Consider the following 20,325-nt stretch of genomic DNA (forward strand, 5'->3'; position numbering starts at 1 on the left):
GTAGTGTTGTCACTGTATACAGGTAACTGTAGTGTTGTCACTGTATACAGGTAACTGTAGTGTTGTCACTGTTTACATGTAATGGTAGTGTTGTCACTGTATACAGGTAACTGTAGTGTTGTCACTGTATACAGGTAACGGTAGTGTTGTCACTGTTTACAGGTAACTGTAGTGTTGTCACTGTTTACATGTAACTGTAGTGTTGTCACTGTATACATGTAACTGTAGTGTTGTCTTTGGACACCAGCAATGGAGCAACACTAGTGATTCAATATACAGATATGAACCTGGACACTTTCTTTTATGTTTTTGAGAGATGTCCTTTCAAAACAAAGTTACACTAACTTCCTGCTGTCACTTTTAAGTCAAGGTCACTGTATGAGATGAAGCAACTGATATTTACTTACAATGTATGTGTTGTACTGTTGTATTGTTTATCCTGTTTCTGAGTGTTACAGTTTATGTCACAATCATACCTTCGTTACCAGTGTCATTCACCAATACTTTATGTTCCTCTCTGATTACAGGTACAACTGTTTGACCAGATTGTGTTTGAGAGTGTTAAGTCCCATGGTCACTACTTCCATGCCAGCGAATCCTTCCAGATTGACCACTTCACATTCGGGTCAGTGTGCATGCCGTTTAACATCACAGTAACAGTTTGTCACCTGGATATTTCCAGCAATCTCTATTATCCAACATCATATTCTAGTCCTGAATTTCTTTTATTGAAATGCATGGTTACACCGGGGTTCCAACCCAGGACCAACCAAACTCTAGATGGACGCGCTACCAATAAGAACTACCTGGTTGCTGACGATTGACCCAGTCTTAAGTTCTGTTACATTCCTCCTACCTTGTTTTAAGCCTTTGCCCTGAAGACACAACTATTTACAACCCAGATTTGGGTATCCCCTTGCCAAGCATTCACCAAGCACTACAAACAAGGGTTGGTGACAGGCACCACTGTAACAGGAGGGATAAAATGCACGGCCAGACCATGGTTGGAACCCAGGACCCTTCAAATTCTAGACGGCCAGTTGAGCTACCTGGTTGCCATTGATCGACCCAGTCCAGTTTTACTACACTATAAATCTATGTATCCTATCAAATCCAGCAAGTTGGTTCGTCATACTTGGTGTTGGATTAGATAGCTCTTTCCACATTTTATTATACAGCTTTTACTCGTCATGACTTATTGGCATATTGCATAATGACCCCAAGGTTTATACCCAAAAGATCAAGCTCATAAAAATGGGTGAAAAATTACGTAATTTTGATGCTGAGCGGAAAGTTCTGTTTGATTGATTTCAAAGCATCAGGTGTCAATAGACAGCATATGTCACATATCATTCTAAGGTGTCCAATTGTCAAGGGCAGGAAAAAAGGGTCAAAGTTCAAGGCATTTTAATGCTTTTCAGCCCTCACTTTTGAAAAGTTCCCTCAGGATTTTATTACAAACTAACTAGGTGTTTATACCGTGTCTAGGAATTGTTTCAAGACTTTCTCACAAAGTTACACCAGATGGTCATGACAATAAATGATCAGATCATGTTAATAAAGAATAGATATTTTCAACTTTTGACACCTTGTTCTCTTCGATGATGCATCACTTTAGGCTTGGTAAGCACTAGCTAGCTTACTAGAAAACTGGGAGAGAGGTATACCTTAAGTCCCAAGTTTGTTTTCTTGAGGTTCTATGTTATATCCATTGACTCAATGTAGAAGACTTGCATGGGCAGTCAGCAATTATGTGGCCTTCTTAATCAATTAAATATTTGTTTTGTAATATCATTGATTGATTCCTTGTTATTGAAATTCTTTGTGTTGATACAATTTTATACTATAAAGATAGCTGAATTAACATTTTATGAATTTACATAAGTAAACAGTTTCATTTGGAAAAAGAAATGAAAACCAATGGACTTTTATGTGAAGTGAATACTATGTTGAGGTGTTGTGAGACAGTATACATATTATACATGTTTTGGTTTGTAATTGTAGTTCTGAACTGAACCTTGGAGTGGAGAGATCCAGTTTTACATTGATAGGATGTTACCGTGAACATGCTGACCAGGAGAGGTTTGTCAGGGTAGGTCACTCTGGATTTCTGTTTGTTTCATCAACAAATCCCATTTGTAAAACAATAGAAAATGTTATAGATCTTGTAGAAACAGGTTTACACCTTATTAGTTCCCCACTGGCTAATAACTGGAGAGGACTAAAGATTTTGACTGTGTCTTTGTATCAAGATTATTTCCATATACTCTGTCACCTAGATATGTATGTGGGACAGTGTCACACACGGGTCCAACTGGTCTAGTGCCCCGTTATATATCTGGGACATATATATATATCACTTATACTCTGTCACCCCAAGCTGACAAAATCTGTATGTGTGTTAGTACCTTTGAGATGGTTAAGTGTTGCATACAAAACATTAGACTTATACCACAATATATACAGAGTTATGGCCCTTTCTTTATCATGCATCACTTTGTCTGGAGAATATACAATTTCTTGTTTTTCATTTTAGTAACTTTTGGAATGTTGGAGTCATGCCCCACTTTATACAAATTGATAAGTTTTTATACCAAATTTTGTCCAGAGGTGGGGGACTATGGACTGCATGTAATTCTTTGACTTGTTAACTTTTAAAAGCTTTCTCAGTGGTGATGCTTCTTTTTTACACTGTATTATTGATATTTCTTTAGTTTATTTATTTGTTTCTTTATTTGTTTAGAAGTCGGTAATACTGTGTTGACATGTATATATGACAGGGTGGGTCTGTGATACGGCTGTTCCACAAAGAGTTGGAGGCCTACCTGGTGGCTGAGGGACTGTTTGACGACTGTATTACAGAGGATGGTATGTAGGATACAACAGTCTATACCTTCTCATGTACAGATAATAGAACATTTCAGCGGAGTTAAATCCTCCAGTTGTCAGATTATCACCTTTTTATAAGTCACTAGAGCTGTCATAATACAGAAAAATATAACTGTCAATTTTAAATTGTAGATATTGTCATTGTAGAATTACTTTGTGTTATATTACCAAATTGGCCCTATCAAAGAGATGAAATAGCTTGTTATCAGAATTTGAACATGTTTATTTAAGTAATGGATGCTATTTTGGTACACTAGTTCCTTTCTGTCCAACATTCACTATTCTCAGGTGCCTATATTGTTTCTATTCCTTTGACAACTGGTGATATAATACCTGAAATCTTTGCAGGTAGAAACCATATACCGGTATTACAAACTCTTGTGATTCCTTTTGTTTCTATTCTACTTCAACTGTTTACACATTCTCTACTGTTTAATACTAAGGGATATACCTTCCTGTATTAATTGAAATTGTCTTGGTTTTTTTTCAGTTCATTTCCGTGTTCGAGTGATTGACCAGCACCGGCCAAAGTCCCTGTCTGCGTCCACTTCGGGTATAACGTACTGGCAGATAGAGGCGGAGCACAGCATACTGGATGGTGAGTAATCATGAACTACTTCATTAAACTTTTAAGTCAACCATAGAGCTGTAGATTATCCAGTTCCCATGGGCTTCTGGAACTTAAATTTCAGAACCCTTGAACCCACATGGTGGATCGTGAAATTTTCCCTGTTTTTTTTCCCCCTTAAATGAGACATAAATCAACACAGACTAAGAAAAATATCTATAAAGTAAGTAATACTGGAAAGCAAACATCAACAAACTTTACACTTCAATATTTTTTAAATGTCAAATTTCATGTAAGTAAGAGACACGTACACGTTTAGTCAAGATTCACACTAAGTGTTCTTTACCTGATCATGAGTATATGATAAGGCTGCATGGCTATCTGTTTATGACAAAACATAGAAAATGTTTGAGACAATTTTTAATTTGATATTTTCTGAAGTAGTGTTTATTCTGCTATGATGTATTAAAATCTAGTACACAGCCGACATCAGACCTGGAATTTGTTTATCATTCTCAACTCTTTGAGCAAAAATATGATATTTTGTCATAAAAAATTTCATGGTAGGTATTTTCAGTATGTGCATGTGGGATGTTTCTAGTGGAAAAACATTTGTAGATATTTTGTACAGGTAATTAATGCAGTTTTATAAATACACTTTGATGTTATCAGTTAGACCACACATGCTTGTTGCTGTACAAAAACATGGCGTCTTTCTTAGCAGGCTAATTAATGTTATGGTACAAATTGCACAAATAGAATTCTACATTGACAAAAAGTTCTGTAACAGGAAACATCTTGATGGAGAGAAAAAATCTAAAGTTGTGTTGAGAAAGAAATGTCTCTACAGGTTGTTATTCTGTATCTTATGTTGGTAGTCTTCAAAAATACATTTAGCAAAAAAGGAATCAATCTTCCAGTTCAGTACCAGTGTTACCTGTAATTAGGTTGATTATAAATAGTGTTTGTTTTATGCAGGAGACCTGTTCTGTGTACAAATTCTATTAGCTCAATTTAGAAATAGATAAATTTATGAACTTAAGGTTTATGGTTTGATAATCAAGGTACTATCTGTCTTTCTACTGTTGTTAACTATGGTCTGATGTGTGGGGAAAATCACATTACGTAAAAAGGACATTTTTTTCTATTTTTAACCATTTTTAGGTCACCTGAGCTTTGCTCAAGTGACCTATTCCAATCGCTTTTCGTCCGTCGTCGTCCGTCGTCCGTCGTGCGTCGTGCGTCGTGCGTAAACTTTTACATTTTCAACTTCTTCTCAAGAACCAGTGAATGGATTTTTTTCAAACTTGGTCAGAATCATCCTTGGTAGATGAGGCTTCAAAATTGTAAAATTGGGATTCCTACCCCCACCCCTGGGGCCAGGGCGGGGCCCCAAAGGGAAAATTATCCAATATTTCAAAAATCTTCTTCTCCAGACTCACAGGTACTACAGTGATTTTCTCTACGTGGAAAGAAAGATCATCAGGCGCTTTACTTAAATTGTAAATTTCAGGACCCCCGAGCTATCCGTTCTCCCTTGGGGAGGGGGTAAAGTTTACTATAGTTTATATAGGGAAATAACACTTTTGGGTATATTTTGACAACTTTCTGTAGGAAATTATTTTTACTTGGTGAGAATTATCCTTGGAGGTAGATGGTTTCAAATTGTAAAATTGAGATTCCTACCCCGACCCCTGGGGCCAGGGCGGGGCCCCAAAGGGAAAATTAATCAATATTTCAAAAATCTTCTTCTCCAGACTCAGAGGTACTACAGTGATTTTCTCTACGTGGAAAGAAAGATCATCAGGGGCTTTACTTAAATTGTAAATTTCAGGACCCCCGAGCTATCCGTTCTCCCTTGGGGAGGGGGTAAAGTTTACTATAGTTTATATAGGGAAATAACACTTTTGGGTATATTTTGACAACTTTCTGTAGGAAATTATTTTTACTTGGTGAGAATTATCCTTGGAGGTAGATGGTTTCAAATTGTAAAATTGAGATTCCTACCCCGACCCCTGGGGCCAGGGCGGGGCCCCAAAGGGAAAATTAATCAATATTTCAAAAATCTTCTTCTCCAGACTCAGAGGTACTACAGTGATTTTCTCTACGTGGAAAGAAAGATCATCAGGGGCTTTACTTAAATTGTAAATTTCAGGACCCCCGAGCTATCCGTTCTCCCTTGGGGAGGGGGTAAAGTTTACTATAGTTTATATAGGGAAATAACACTTTTGGGTATATTTTGACAACTTTCTGTAGGAAATTATTTTTACTTGGTGAGAATTATCCTTGGAGGTAGATGGTTTCAAATTGTAAAATTGAGATTCCTACCCCGACCCCTGGGGCCAGGGCGGGGCCCCAAAGGGAAAATTAATCAATATTTCAAAAATCTTCTTCTCCAGACTCAGAGGTACTACAGTGATTTTCTTTACGTGGAAAGAAAGATCATCAGGGGCTTTATTTAAATTGAAAATATCAGGACCCCGAGCTATCCGTTCTCCCTTGGGGAGGGGTTAACGTTTAATATAGTTTATATAGGGAAATAACACTTTTCGGTATATATTTTATATATTTTCAGCAGAAAATTGCTCAAACTTAGTCAGAATCATCTTGGGTAAATGAGAGTTTTACTTTGTAAAATTAGGATTCCTGCCCCATCCCCAGGGGCTAGAGCGGGGCCCCAAAGGGAACATTTACCAATATTTTCAAATTCTTATCCATTGATGACATGACAAGTATTGTATTTCACTTAGTTTACATGCTGATTTCCACATCACATCTAAACAATAAAATAAAGCTACCAGTATCTATGATATAACTCAGGTGACCGCTAAGGCCCTTGGGCCTCTTGTTGATTTAAAAATATATCTGATGGCTTTTATTGACAATTTCTTAACCTCTGAGGTTTTACATAACTAATATGGGAACAATCTAGACATTGAATGAGGAAAGATTTGTATGCCTGTTAAAAAGACAAATAGATAGTTAATTGCTAAGAAAATTCCCTTTGATAGCTTGTTGTAGGGAGATAAATTGAGAAGATTATGGAAAAAGGAAGTGTTTGAGTCTGGTATAAACATAACGCTGTCTAGACGATGTTACTTTCAGTCTGTCTTAGTACAATTGAGTCCTAGTCCATTACATCTCTACTAAGTGTGTAATAACTTGAGTAAGGGAACCAGGTGAACCCTTCATGTCTGTATTAAGTGTGTTATGACTGAAGTAAGGGAATTAATTAGGGCCCCGTATCGGAGATATATTGTAATCACTTTGTGTGTCCGTCCGTCCGTCTGTCCGTCCGTCCACAAATTTTATTCCTGACTGATAACTTTGGTATTAATTGACCGATTTACATGAAACTTGGTCTAGATGTTCAGTTCACAAAAATACACACTGAGGTAAAAAGTCAAGGTCAAAGGTCCAGGTCAAATTTTGCATCTTTTCACTTATGAGCATTTTGTTATGACATGATGAAGCAAAGCTGATCAGAATTAAACAAGGAGTCAACTGACTGAAGGTCAAGGTCATTGGGTCAGAGGTCTAGGTCAAAGGTCAATGTCAAATTTTGTAGCTTTTCACTAATGAGCATTTTATGACATTATGAAACAAAGTTGGTCGAAATTAAACAAAGAGACACACTGAGGTAAAGTTCAAGGTCATTAGGTCAAAGGTCAAGGTCATTTTTTGCATCTTTTCACTGATGAACATTTTGTTATGACACTATGAAGCAATGTTGATCAGAATTAAACAAGGAGTCAACTGACCAAAGGTCAAGGTCATTGGGTCAAAGGTCAAGGTTTAATTTTGCATCTTTTCACTGATGAACATTTTGTTATGACACTATGAAGCAATGTTGATCAGAATTAAACAAGGAGTCAACTGACCAAAGGTCAAGGTCATTGGGTCAAAGGTCAAGGTTTAATTTTGCATCTTTTCACTGATGAACATTTTGTTATGACACTATGAAGCAATGTTGATCAGAATTAAACAAGGAGTCAACTGACCAAAGGTCAAGGTCATTGGGTCAAAGGTCAAGGTTTAATTTTGCATCTTTTCACTGATGAACATTTTGTTATGACACTATGAAGCAATGTTGATCAGAATTAAACAAGGAGTCAACTGACCAAAGGTCAAGGTCATTGGGTCAAAGGTCAAGGTTTAATTTTGCATCTTTTCACTGATGAACATTTTGTTATGACACTATGAAGCAATGTTGATCAGAATTAAACAAGGAGTCAACTGACCAAAGGTCAAGGTCATTGGGTCAAAGGTCAAGGTTTAATTTTGCATCTTTTCACTGATGAACATTTTGTTATGACACTATGAAGCAATGTTGATCAGAATTAAACAAGGAGTCAACTGACCAAAGGTCAAGGTCATTGGGTCAAAGGTCAAGGTTTAATTTTGTATCTTTTCACTGATGAACATTTTGTTATGACACTATGAAGCAATGTTGATCAGAATTAAACAAGGAGTCAACTGACCAAAGGTCAAGGTCATTGGATCAAAGGTCAAGGTTTTATTTTGTATTTTTCCACTGATGAGCATTTTGTTATGACATTATGAAGCAAAGATGGTCAAACTTAACAAGGAGTCAAATGACTTAAGGTCAAGGTCACTGGGTCAATGTCAAGGTCAAGTATTGTATCTTCTAACTGATGAATATTATTTTTATGTTATTATGTAGCAAAGTTGTTCAAAGTCGAGGTCAAGTTTTGTATTTTTCACTGATGAACATTTTGTTATGATATTATGAAGCAAAGTTGGTCGGAATCAAAGATTAATTAAGTCAACTGACCAAAGATCAGGGTCACTGGGTTAAAGTTCAAGGTCATTTGGGTCCAATGGTCAAAGACAAAGTGGATCTCTGTCTTTGACCCTGGCTCTTGATGGAGGAGGTATTTAAGGTGAAATAAAATATATCAAAGCTAACAAATGCACCGGTATTTACATTTCTGTTAGCCTAGAAAATATGGAGGTGGAAGGAAACGAGACTCACATCATAGTACATGTAAAATGTATATTATGCTTCCTTGCAATTCTTCTTGAAGTCCAAATGTCAGACGTCAAGCTCAGCTATATGGGCAGATTGCTTCTTGATGATTATGGGAGATATATTGCTACAAGACGGGGCCCTTACTGACCTGTCAGTGTTCTAGTTAATATTGCTCCCTCAGACCTGTACATAGTTTGTTATGACTGGAGTAAGGGACCAAATATGGCTCCCTCAGACCTGTACATAGTTTGTTATGACTTGAGTAAGGAACCAAATATGGCTCCCTCAGACCTGTACATAGTTTGTTATGACTGGAGTAAGGGACCAAATATGGCTCCCTCAGACCTGTACATTATTTGCCATGACAAAATATGGCTAGTTCATAGTTAATTATTAGAATAAAGATGGGGGACAAGAAGAAAATAGATTTGAGAAGGAAAAAGGAGAATCTGAATATGAACAGTGGAGAGGGTGATGAAGATGAAAAAATATGTTCTGTATGTTCTAAGATGTCTGCTTCAATTAACTTGAAATGATAAGTAATTAGGTCTTTAAAAATAAGTAGCACCTCATAATGGTCGTTTGTCTAAGGCACTTTGTGCTGTTGGAGTCTTAGAAAAAATGGTTTCTCATAAGGGTGTTCTGTTCTCGACATACATTTACGTATAGGCCTGTACACATAAAGTTCTATAGAATGTGGGGCTGCTTAGGAGGTAGCAGTAGTTGAATTCAGGGTGAAAGTTTCTCATCGAGGCCAGACAATGGTAAAGTTACACACCTACAATATACAGGTGGCTTTTAATACTTCCCTATACCATAGTGCTGCTCATACGTCATTACAGACAGTACCACAGACCATTCACATACACCTCTGTTGCCTTTAGCTTTTTATTGCCCTGTAAAATTATAAGTTAATTTTCCTCGGTTTACTCAATTTTCTGATAACATTTGTCCCATCTAGTGAGTGATGGAAAACATCATTGTGATGTCTGGGAGCATTAGACAGAAGGGAGTTTGTCTAAGAAGTTCATGCAGTCCCTGCCCTCACAACTCTTACTTTTAAAGGTCGAATAAAGCAATGGCAAGAAAGATAAGAAAGTGTTCTTTCAGTCTCATCTTATCTCAACAGTGTAAGTCAGCGAAATCATCATAAAGAACCATTTTTAATCAATATAGGGAGCTTAGTTGTGTAATTGGTAGGACAGAGAAGAAATATGAATTGTAATGTGTATGTTACTACAGTAACCTACTATCAAGGGGGTGTAGGTATTGATGAACCAGTGATGGGTACAACAGACATGTTGATAAGACATTTGACTGCATGAGGTCAGGGTGTACATCTATAACTCGAGATTCCAGAAGTAATCATCTTGAGTGATTGGCTGATTTTGTTCCACTAATCCTACAGTGCATGATAGGAAAACAATGAACAAAGTAAGCCCAGAGGTTATAGAAACCATATTTACTGGCTTGGGTGAACAGGAATCACAGTCTGGTAGTACTTCACTTTAGTAACCAGCTGATGGACAGAAATCACAGTCTAGTAGTGACCAGTTTTGAAATATGTAATATCAAACTTATACTTTATGCACAAACAATGTAGGTATTAGACATGTCGCAATGTTTCAAGACCAACTGGTCCCTTTGTCAAGCTAATATGCACTCAGTCATAGTTTGACAAAGGAACCAGTCGACACTCACAGGCTGGGGATCAGGAGGCGTAGTCTTGTAGTACTACACGATAATAAGAAACACTTCTGATCCATCTTGCGTTCAAAGTGCTCTAATTTTGTGAATTAGGACTTGACTGCTGCGAAGGCCATTCCGTTTGTACTAAATTAACCCCTCGAGTTCAACAAGGAGACTGAGGATGGCTTTGTTTGATGTTGTTTTGTTGTAAAATTTATCATGCTCTTCCTCTGATCTTTCCATGTTAAAGTCAAAGTCTCAGTTGGAATAGCACCATTTGTTTGATCACTAGTGAGTTAATGAACCACAGGACATTGACTTGTTATTAACAAAAAAGTACCACACTGATTGTAGTTGATGCAACTAATATGATAAATCTGCTACCTATATGTGGTAGATGGGAACACTTACTGAGATACTAATGTATTTATAACATTGACCATAAAATCAGGGTATACATTTATGTTCATTAACTTGTCCAATATTCTACAGTTTTTGATATTTTGATATTATAAAACTAATTTATTCTAATATTAAATATCATATTAACCTTCACAATTAGCAGGAACCAGAAAAAAGTACACTTAAACCAGCTGTTTTTGTGTTTAAAGCGATGAGAATTCATACAAGTTTTAAATCCAACATAGCAGTCTGTAAAGTGGGATATGTGCACACTGGACAAACGATTTAACTTGCTGGGCTAGAGAGATTTCTCATAAAGTTTTCATCAATTTTGAATCCAGGAATTTTGTATGTGGTTGCGTTACTTGTGAAGCTTCCTTCATCAATGCAAGTTATCAAAAGACTTTAGTTGTATGAATCACACTCTATAAGCATTTGGCATAAAGGCAAAGAAGAGCATTGGAAAAAATGTAGGAAATTATTTTCCATGTCTTTCTTCTGTGAAAAGCCTACTGATTGATATAACCAATGTTTATTATTTCTGGGAGACATTGAAGACTAGTTGAGTAACACAGGTCTCATAGACCTTTTGTATGGCAGTTTCCCATGTCTTTGACCCGCACATTGGCCTGTGTTAGACTTGCTATGTCTCAGAATTGATCAATAAACTTTTGAACTTTAATGCGAAGTTGATGTCTTGTTGTACTCTGTTAGAATGCAACAGAAAATTTCAGCGAAAGATTTTTTTTTTTATGTGATGTCTTCAGTTATAATTTGTTATGATGTTAGTTGGAGAAGGTCTGGCGGGTTACCCAGTACAGACTATGTGTACTTCACTGACTTAGAACTGTTATTGGTGTATTATGTGTAGGATGGTAGATTACTCTCATCCCCACAGCTAACACTGAACAATCAACCCACCAGCTAACACTGAACTCCTCAACATCAGGTATAGGAAGAATAACAGGCAACTATCGAGTGAACTCAGTACTCAATGTAAGGACGTGATGTCCATTATGGTCTACATTGGTGAAAGGGTTAAACATATGAAAAAAAAAAAAAAATGAAATCATTTTTTGAGATCAGTTTTTTCCACCTTCATGAAAGTTCTAGTATAAAAATAAATCAAAATTAAATGATCAGATGAAATATGTACATTATTTGTTCAGTAAGCTGGCCAGACTTTTGGCATTTGGATAAAATTAGTCCTGATATATATAAGTACTGGTAAATGCTAGACATATAGAACAAAACTAGGTTTATGATATAGTATTATACCGATTGTCCATCGCTGGTGTCTTGTCCTGACCAAACTACCAATAAGATTGATCTTCATAACTGATAGCATTGTTCCCCATGACCTAATAGGACATGCCATAACCTTTGACCTAATGTCATATAGCCAAGGTCAAGGTCATAAAGCATGGGCATTTAAAATGGGTGTCTTGGTCATAAACCATCATTAAATGATGCAGGTTATATCATGTGCCCATTCTATTATACCTATATTTAACACTACATTTGTATTGATGTCAACATCTGTGTAGTTTTGACCTCTTGTTGTCAGCTAGTCTCAACTGTCTGCCCAATCTGCTACTATTTAGTTTAGCCAACATTGTGAACATATTTTCCCTAACACAACTTTTGTTCAAGTTCTTCACAGTCGTTGGAGGATAGTTTCTTGTTAGCCTATTGTGAGAATAAAAGACCTGTAGGGGTCTTATTCCATCTTTTTGTAGTGGGACTGGATTGATCTTCGACAATCAGGTAGCTTAATTTGTAGAGCGTCTGTCTAGAGTTCAGAAGGTTCTGGGTTTGAACCCTGGTCTGGCAGTACATTTTTTAAATTTCCTGTTGCAGTGGTGCCTGTGACCAACCCTTATTCCAAGCATTGGGTATATACTTGGCTAGGGGATATCTGAGGCTAAGTTGTAAATGGTGTTGTCTTCAGGGGCGAAGCCTTAGAAAAAGGAGGGAGGAATGTAGAGGAACTAGACTGAGTTGATTGTCGGCAACCAGGTAGCTTAATTGGTTGAGCAATCGGAGGGTCCTTGGTTCGAACTATGGTCTGGTCGTGCATTTTTCCATCATCTGTTATATTTTCAAGGTTTTGACTTTTCTGAGAGATAGAACTTTAATACACAGTGTAGCCTTTGTGTGAAACATCATCTGTGAACACTTATGTGTGACCACTGCTGTTCTGAAAATACAAAACCCAAATCAATCACTCATAGGGTTTGTGATCCAATGGCATTTATATGGGGAACTCTATTATCAAATGATGTACATTAAGATGACCTATTCTATATAATATAAAGACCTAGTAAATACATGGCAAATAGGGACTAATAAGATACTGGGGCGGTTGAATCACCGTGTATATATTTTAAAAAAGTGTTGTTGAAAATTTCACTAATGTTCAGCATGGATGTATACGCCTCCACACTATATCAGTATTTAGATGTAGCACTCCTCAGTAACCAAATAATTGTGTAAGATGTCTGACTCAAGGCTTCTGTGCCTATCATTACACCTTTACCACACCTTCATCTGTACAAGCAGTAGTAAATATTTATATAATGTATAAGCTTGAACACAGCGGTATCTATCTCTGCCAGTCCTCAACATAAGTGTATCAATATCCCCAACTTTTACATATCTATTGAGATTTATAAACAGTTGTTATCATCAGATGATGGACTACTGCCTGTTTGCTAAAAAAATCTCACTTCAAATCGATCCTGTTTAGAAATTATGTAGAAAGTTGGCTTTTATCTGTTGCTTGGGGATAATTACAAAGCCTTTGTGAAGATGTTTATGGTAAAATAAAAAAATAAAAATTGTTGACGGGTATAGGTGTCTGGAATATAACAACGTACTTCAGGGGAAGATTCCTTTAAAGATAAGGATCACACATGTAATTCCCTTGAAAGTTTACAGTTTGTTGTCAGCATAGTCAAATGAACTATTGATAGGTTTTTATTATATCTTATTTACAACCAGGTATGTTTGATATTTCATTCTGTTACAGATTTTATCTAACTGTAAATAAACCATAAAGTGTTATTATAAGCATTTAAAACATTCACATTAAAATTGTTTAATGTTTTTGTGTGATTTGCAAAGGCGGGAGTCGTGTTAACACCTCATTAACAGTGGAGAACTTTATTTGTTCAGTCAGGCATCGTCAGTGTATAGATTTGTTTCAGGAAGATATCTTTTGAAGAAATTAATGATCAAATTTTGATTGAAACTAGCCTTGTATACTTAATCCAAATCCCCAAATATGTGATGAGGTTGCTGGGATGTTACTTGCTGGTTTCTAGATGATATCTCTTGAAGGAATGATTGGATTTTGTATAGTATGTGTACTACCCATGTCCATCATTACTACTGTAATAAACATACAATAATCCAATAGCAAATATATTGTAATTATCCAATAGCAAATATATTGTATTTCATTCCTTCATCATTTCTCAATTACAATCAGCCATCATTCCGTGTAGGCTGATGAAGGTGACACTCATATCAAAGTCTTGTTTGTGTATATTGGATCTCTTTGTATTCAGCACATGTCATGTTTGTTCTATACGTTCTTTTAAGATTTATGAAAACCTTTAAGAACTATTGTATTAATGCTGCATTGCATGTGGAGAACCATTCATTAGCTCCTTAATGAAGAGATAATCAGATCTATACAGGCTCATAAAAGATATGTTAACAGTTTTTTAAAGTGCAATGTAGAACAATGGTTGTTGATGTCTCTAAATGTGTACATCCTATGTTGATCAATACTAGTTGATGGTTCTTAACATATAAATTGATGTTGATCAATACTAATTGATGGTTCTTAAAATATAAATTATGTTGATCAATGCTAGTTGATGGTTCTTAACATATACATTATGTTGATCAATACTAGTTGATGGTTATTAACATATAAATTGATGTTGATCAATACTAGTTGATGGTTCTTAACATATAAATTGTAATGTTGATCAATACTGGTAAATATTTTTTAATATGTTAATAATAACGTCAATACCAGTTGATAGTTCTTACCATGTAAATCAATACATCAGTTGAATGTGTTTCTTAACAAGTATATCTTGTAGTGTTCACAGTTGATCAATACTAGTTATTTCTTAACACATAAATTGTAATGTTGATCAATACTAGTTGATGGTTCTTAACATATAAATTGTAATGTTGATCAATACTAGTTGATGGTTCTTAACATATAAATTGTAATGTTGATCAATACTAGATATTTCTTAACACATAAATTGTAATGCTGATCAATACTAGTTGATGGTTCTTAACATATAAATTGTAATGTTGATCAATACTAGTTATTTCTTACCACATAAATTGTAATGTTGATCAATACTAGTTATTTCTTACCACATAAATTGTAATGTTGATCAATACTAGTTATTTCTTAACACATAAATTGTAATGCTGATCAATAATATTTGATGGTTCTTAACATATAAATTGTAATGCTGATCAATACTAGTTGATGGTTCTTAACATATAAATTGTAATGTTAATTGATAGTTGTTGATGTTTCTTAACATCTAAATCATAATGTCAATACTAGTTGATGTTTCTTTATATGTAAATCGTAATGTCAACACTAGTTGATATTTCTTAACATGTAAATTATAATGTCAATACTAGTTGATGTTTCTTAACATGTAAATCATAATGTCATTTCTTAACTTGTAAATCATAATGTTAATACCAGTTGATAGTTCTTAACATGTGAATTATAAAGTTGATAATACTACAGAACTTTATGAAGCATTTGGCTGTGTTTTGGTACTTGGCATCAGGATGACTGACAATACCTGATAGTATAGAACCAGCCCAGCCCTTACCAGGACGCTGCTCCTACCTGGGGTCCTGTATCTTCACCCATGACTGACCATGTCTATGTAACTTTCAATTATAAATTCCTGTTTGTTTGTTATGCATTGAAAGATTTCATCGTTACTGTTTATCTTTTTCTAGTTTCTCTTTTTACCAAACCACCAATCTGCACTGGACTGCTAAATTGAATTTCATTGTGATTTATCAACTTCCAATCCCATCCCTCCTCACATGGCTTGTCGTTAAGTACTGAGCATAACATTAGATTCTAGATTGTTTTCAGGAATATTATGTTTTTCAAGCAACCGTCAAATTATTTTGCCTTTGAAAGTTATCATATGCGCTGTTTTGATATTTTGCTGATTTTTTTCCATACTGGGCTGCATACTGACAATGTGCTCTACTTATGCAATTTTCATATTAGTGTCAGCCTCACACACAGCATTATTATTGTCAGCATCATACACAGCATTATTATTGATCCTGTTTAGGAATGGGCACTATCATAAATTGATCATTGGTTTGTTGGACAAAAATAGCCATGGACATCGTCATACTTTCCATGAACAAGGATTCGGACGATTAGTAGGATATCCTGTCCTCTGTCCTTCAATGCAGGCGAGGGAGCGGCTATGGCAGAGTTATCTCCCTTATAAAGGCCTTAGGTCAGGATCAATGTTTTTAGCTTTTCCCCAAATTTTCCCCATTCAGGAAGTGTTTGTTTCCAGATATGGCATTTTGATGTAAAGTTTGTGTAAAAAGGGACGAGCTTATTACTGTGATTATCGCTGAATTATTGTGAAACAAAGAGGGGGCTTATTACTGTTTTTTTTTTATCACTGGTTAATTTTGTTTAACAAGGTGTGGGTAGTTACTGAACATGAGCTTAGGGATCCTGTTGATAATTTATTTTTGAAAAAAAAAACTACCTTGCGGAACTTTTATGAGAAAAAATAAAGATGAAATAAACAAAATAATATCATCAATAGTAAAAATCAGTGGGGCTAGACTGGGATTGGAACTCTGGACTTTAGATTGTTATACTATCCCTCTAACCAACTGCGATACTTAGTCAACAGAAGTGTCCTAGCCCAACTTTGCTGCAGTTATATTGGAATGGAAATTAAAGGGAGGCTACTGTATATAGAAAAGAAGGCAGTACAATGGGACAGGGATCCTTAACACAGCTTAAATCTGTTTAACAAGGGGCTGAACTTCATGCCGAATGCCTTCTTGTATGTTCAAATTTTCTTAAGGTTTTTTGGCCTATCTCTGTTATTTTGACTTTGTCCGCATATTCATTTCACAAAAACGATAACAAAAATTAAAAATAATGAAGTTTCAACATTCAATGGTCTGTATAGTTAAAATTTCTATATATCGTTCATCTACATTCATGGTAATAAAAAATGTGTATGGAATTTTGATGATTTGGCCTGTATTTATTTTGGATATATCTGTGGGCTTACATCACATATCTGAGATTTTTGACAGAAAATTTAGCTTTTAGATGTAAAAGTACTGTGAATGTTTATCAAATCATCTATCTGTAATTGGCAAGCTAGTATTGAATCTGTAGATATGTTAATGGACAGTTTAGAAGGAACATCTTCAATGCTTTCACTTGGTATACAAGTTTGTGTGGAATGTGTGTACCCCCTCCCCATTAATTTTTTTCCTTAGTGCCATAGTGGTGATCGAGTTGAAGTGTTGGAGTTGGGAGGGGTGTGTGTTTGGTTGAGGTGAGGTCTACAGTTTTAAATAAATTAGTGTACATTTACTTTGTTAAGCTAACTTGGTCACTGTAACCTGTGTATTTCCTGGATCATCAATACCCAATTATGCATGAAAGGAGCTCAGAGGGTGCCAAGGTTATCCTAGGGTCAAGTAAGAGCTGGTTTCAAAACATCCTTGAGCCTGTGGACTCATTAGTACAGATCAAGGGGTCCATGGTCACTAGAGATCTATACTCTCTTCACATTTTACAATGTATAATGACATTTCAAATAGACTGCAAAGCAGACTTTGTTTGAACTTTGAATTAAACAGTGGTACAGATTGAATTAAACAGTGGTACAGATTGAATGGTACAGATTGAATTAAACAGTGGTACAGATTGAATTAAACCGTGGTACAGATTGAAGAAAACAGTGGTAAAATCTGTATTGTGTTATTTGGTTGAACTTTGTTACACTGATGTGTTGCACATTGATAAAAGTGTTTTTGGGACATCTGATTTTTCAACTTCCTGCCTAGAAGGTTTTGTTGTCTAAATATACATGCTTAACTGATCACATAGACAGTATCCTGATACAGTACAAGATAGACATATCAAACACTTGGTTAGTTAGTACAAGATAGACATATCAAACACTTGGTTAATTAGTACAAGATTTAAGGTATATGATGTCAATGTGAAGGTTGTCACTAGAAGGTTGACATCCAATATAAGTTTGATATCTAGGCTTGATCTATACGTCAACATATCAATAGGGTTAGACATATAATTAGATATAAGTTTGATATATAGGCCTGATCTATAGGTCAACATATCAGTAGGGTTAGACATATAACTAGATATAAGTTTGATATATAGGCTTGATCTATAGGTCAACATATCAATAGGGTTAGACATATAATTAGATATATATAAGTTTGATATCTAGGCTTAAACTATAGGTCAACATATCAATAGGGTTAGACATATAATTAGATATATATAAGTTTGATATCTAGGCTTAATCTATAGGTCAACATATCAATAGGGTTAGACATATAATTAGATACAAGTTTGATATCTAGGCTTGATCTATAGGTCAACATATCAATAGAGTTAGAAATATAAATAGATACAAGTTTGATATCTAGGCTTGATCTAAAGGTTAACATATCAATAGGGTTAGACATATAATTAGATATATATAAGTTTGACATCTAGGCTTAATCTATAGGTCAACATATCACTAGGGTTAGACATATAATTAGATATAAGTTTGATATAAAGGCCTAATCTATAGATCAACATATCAATAGGGTTAGACATATAATTAGATATATATAAGTTTGATATCTAGGCTTAATCTATAGGTCAACATATCAATAGGGTTAGAAATATAATTAGATACAAGTTTGATATCTAGGCTTGATCTAAAGGTTAACATATCAATAGGGTTAGACATATAATTAGATATAAGTTTGATATAAAGGCCTAATCTATAGATCAACATATCAATAGGGTTAGACATATAATTAGATATAAATTTGATATATAGGCTTGATCTATAGGTCAACATATCAATAGGGTTAGACATATAATTAGATACAAGTTTGATGTCTAGGCTTGATCTATAGGTCAACATATCAATAGGATTAAACATATAATTAGATATAAGTTTGATATAAAGGCCTAATCTATAGATCAACATATCTATAGGGTTAGACATATAATTAGATATAAATTTGCTATATAGGCTTGATCTATAGGTCAACATATCAAAAGGGTTAGACATATAGTTAGATACAAGTTTGATATCTAGGCTTGATCTATAGGTCAACATATCAATAGGATTAGACATATAATTAGATATAAGTTTGATATAAAGGCCTAATCTATAGATCAACATATCAATAGGGTTAGACATATAATTAGATATAAGTTTGATATATAGGCTTTATCTATAGGTCAACATATCAAAAGGGGTAGACATATAATTAGATACGAGTTTGATATCTAGGCTTGATATATAGGTCAACATATCAATAGGATTAAACATATAATTAGATATAAGTTTGCTATATAGGCTTGATCTATAGGTCAACATATCAATAGGGTTAGACATATAATTAGATACATGTTTGACTAAAGTTTGACATTTTCAGGTATGAAGTTGACATATGTAAGACATGTGAATAACATATCTAGGTTGATGTACAATGTTAGGATTGATCAACCAAGACAATTAAGGAATGGGTGAGATCAATATAGAATTGACCTATCCAGATATGAGGTTGATTTATGAAGTCAACATCCTGTAGTACAGCTGTCAGGTCATCACATCTAACTGTTTGATGATAAACTCCCAGTAATTACTGGTTATCACAACAAGTGTGACTATCTCAGAGGATTTGAAAACGTGGGTTTGTGTAAACGTTGCTCTATCAGATAATTGGTGGTATAGATTTATTAGATGACTAGATATATTACTGCGTAAACACAATAAAACAGCTGACAATCTACTCACCATCACAATGACAGTGATCAATTGATTACATTATATATGTCATTTGTACAGCACAAATACTGTGTAGTAAAACTTCGTCAGCATTACAAGTGATTTTTCTAAGTTGACCTAAAACAAAGATTAAGTGATCTAGAAGCATTTGACCTATTTGGATAACTAAATTCATTTTGGAAAAGTCTTTAAATTTTAAAGGGTAGTCTTCAACATCTAAATAAAAAGGAAAGGAAGTGAAGATATCCGTGAAATAAATAACCAAAAGGTTATTTGCATGTCCTGATTTTGATTCCTAATTCTGTATGAGTGTTACCTTCCACTGTTTGACCTCTTCTGTATCTGTTTGTCCCATTTACCATCTGTTGATCCATTCTCTCTTTTTGTCCCCTTCTTCTGTCTCTTTTTCTCAGTTTCCATCTGTTTGTCAATTTTAACTGTTTCTGTTTTTCCCTTTCACTCTCCATTTGTCCCCTTTTCTCTGTGTCCCTTGGTTCCATTCTATCTGTCTGTTTGTCATGTTCCATCTTTCGTTCCCTTGTCTTTGTTTGCCTCTTTGCCCTCTATCTGTTCCTTACTGTTTCTCTGTTTGTCCTATTCTCCATTTGTCCCTTTTTATACGCCCGTCGAAGACGGGGACGTATTATGTTATCACGTGAGCGGGCGGGCGGGTG

General features: G+C 35.1%; 1 protein-coding gene across 1 annotated transcript in view; it reads left to right on the plus strand.

Moving 5' to 3' along the window:
- Positions 1–20,325, plus strand: part of LOC110464789 (inositol 1,4,5-trisphosphate receptor type 1-like) — a 133,172-nt gene that overhangs the window by 19,170 nt on the left and 93,677 nt on the right. Inside the window, exons 6-9 of the mRNA XM_021520214.1 lie at positions 528–625; positions 2,005–2,092; positions 2,781–2,868; positions 3,380–3,487. Coding sequence (XP_021375889.1) covers positions 528–625; positions 2,005–2,092; positions 2,781–2,868; positions 3,380–3,487 — 382 coding nt within the window. The remainder of the gene's footprint in view (positions 1–527; positions 626–2,004; positions 2,093–2,780; positions 2,869–3,379; positions 3,488–20,325) is intronic.

This window comes from Mizuhopecten yessoensis, unplaced genomic scaffold, assembly GCF_002113885.1.
Source record: "Mizuhopecten yessoensis strain PY_sf001 unplaced genomic scaffold, ASM211388v2 scaffold11033, whole genome shotgun sequence".
NCBI lineage: Eukaryota > Metazoa > Mollusca > Bivalvia > Pectinida > Pectinidae > Mizuhopecten > Mizuhopecten yessoensis.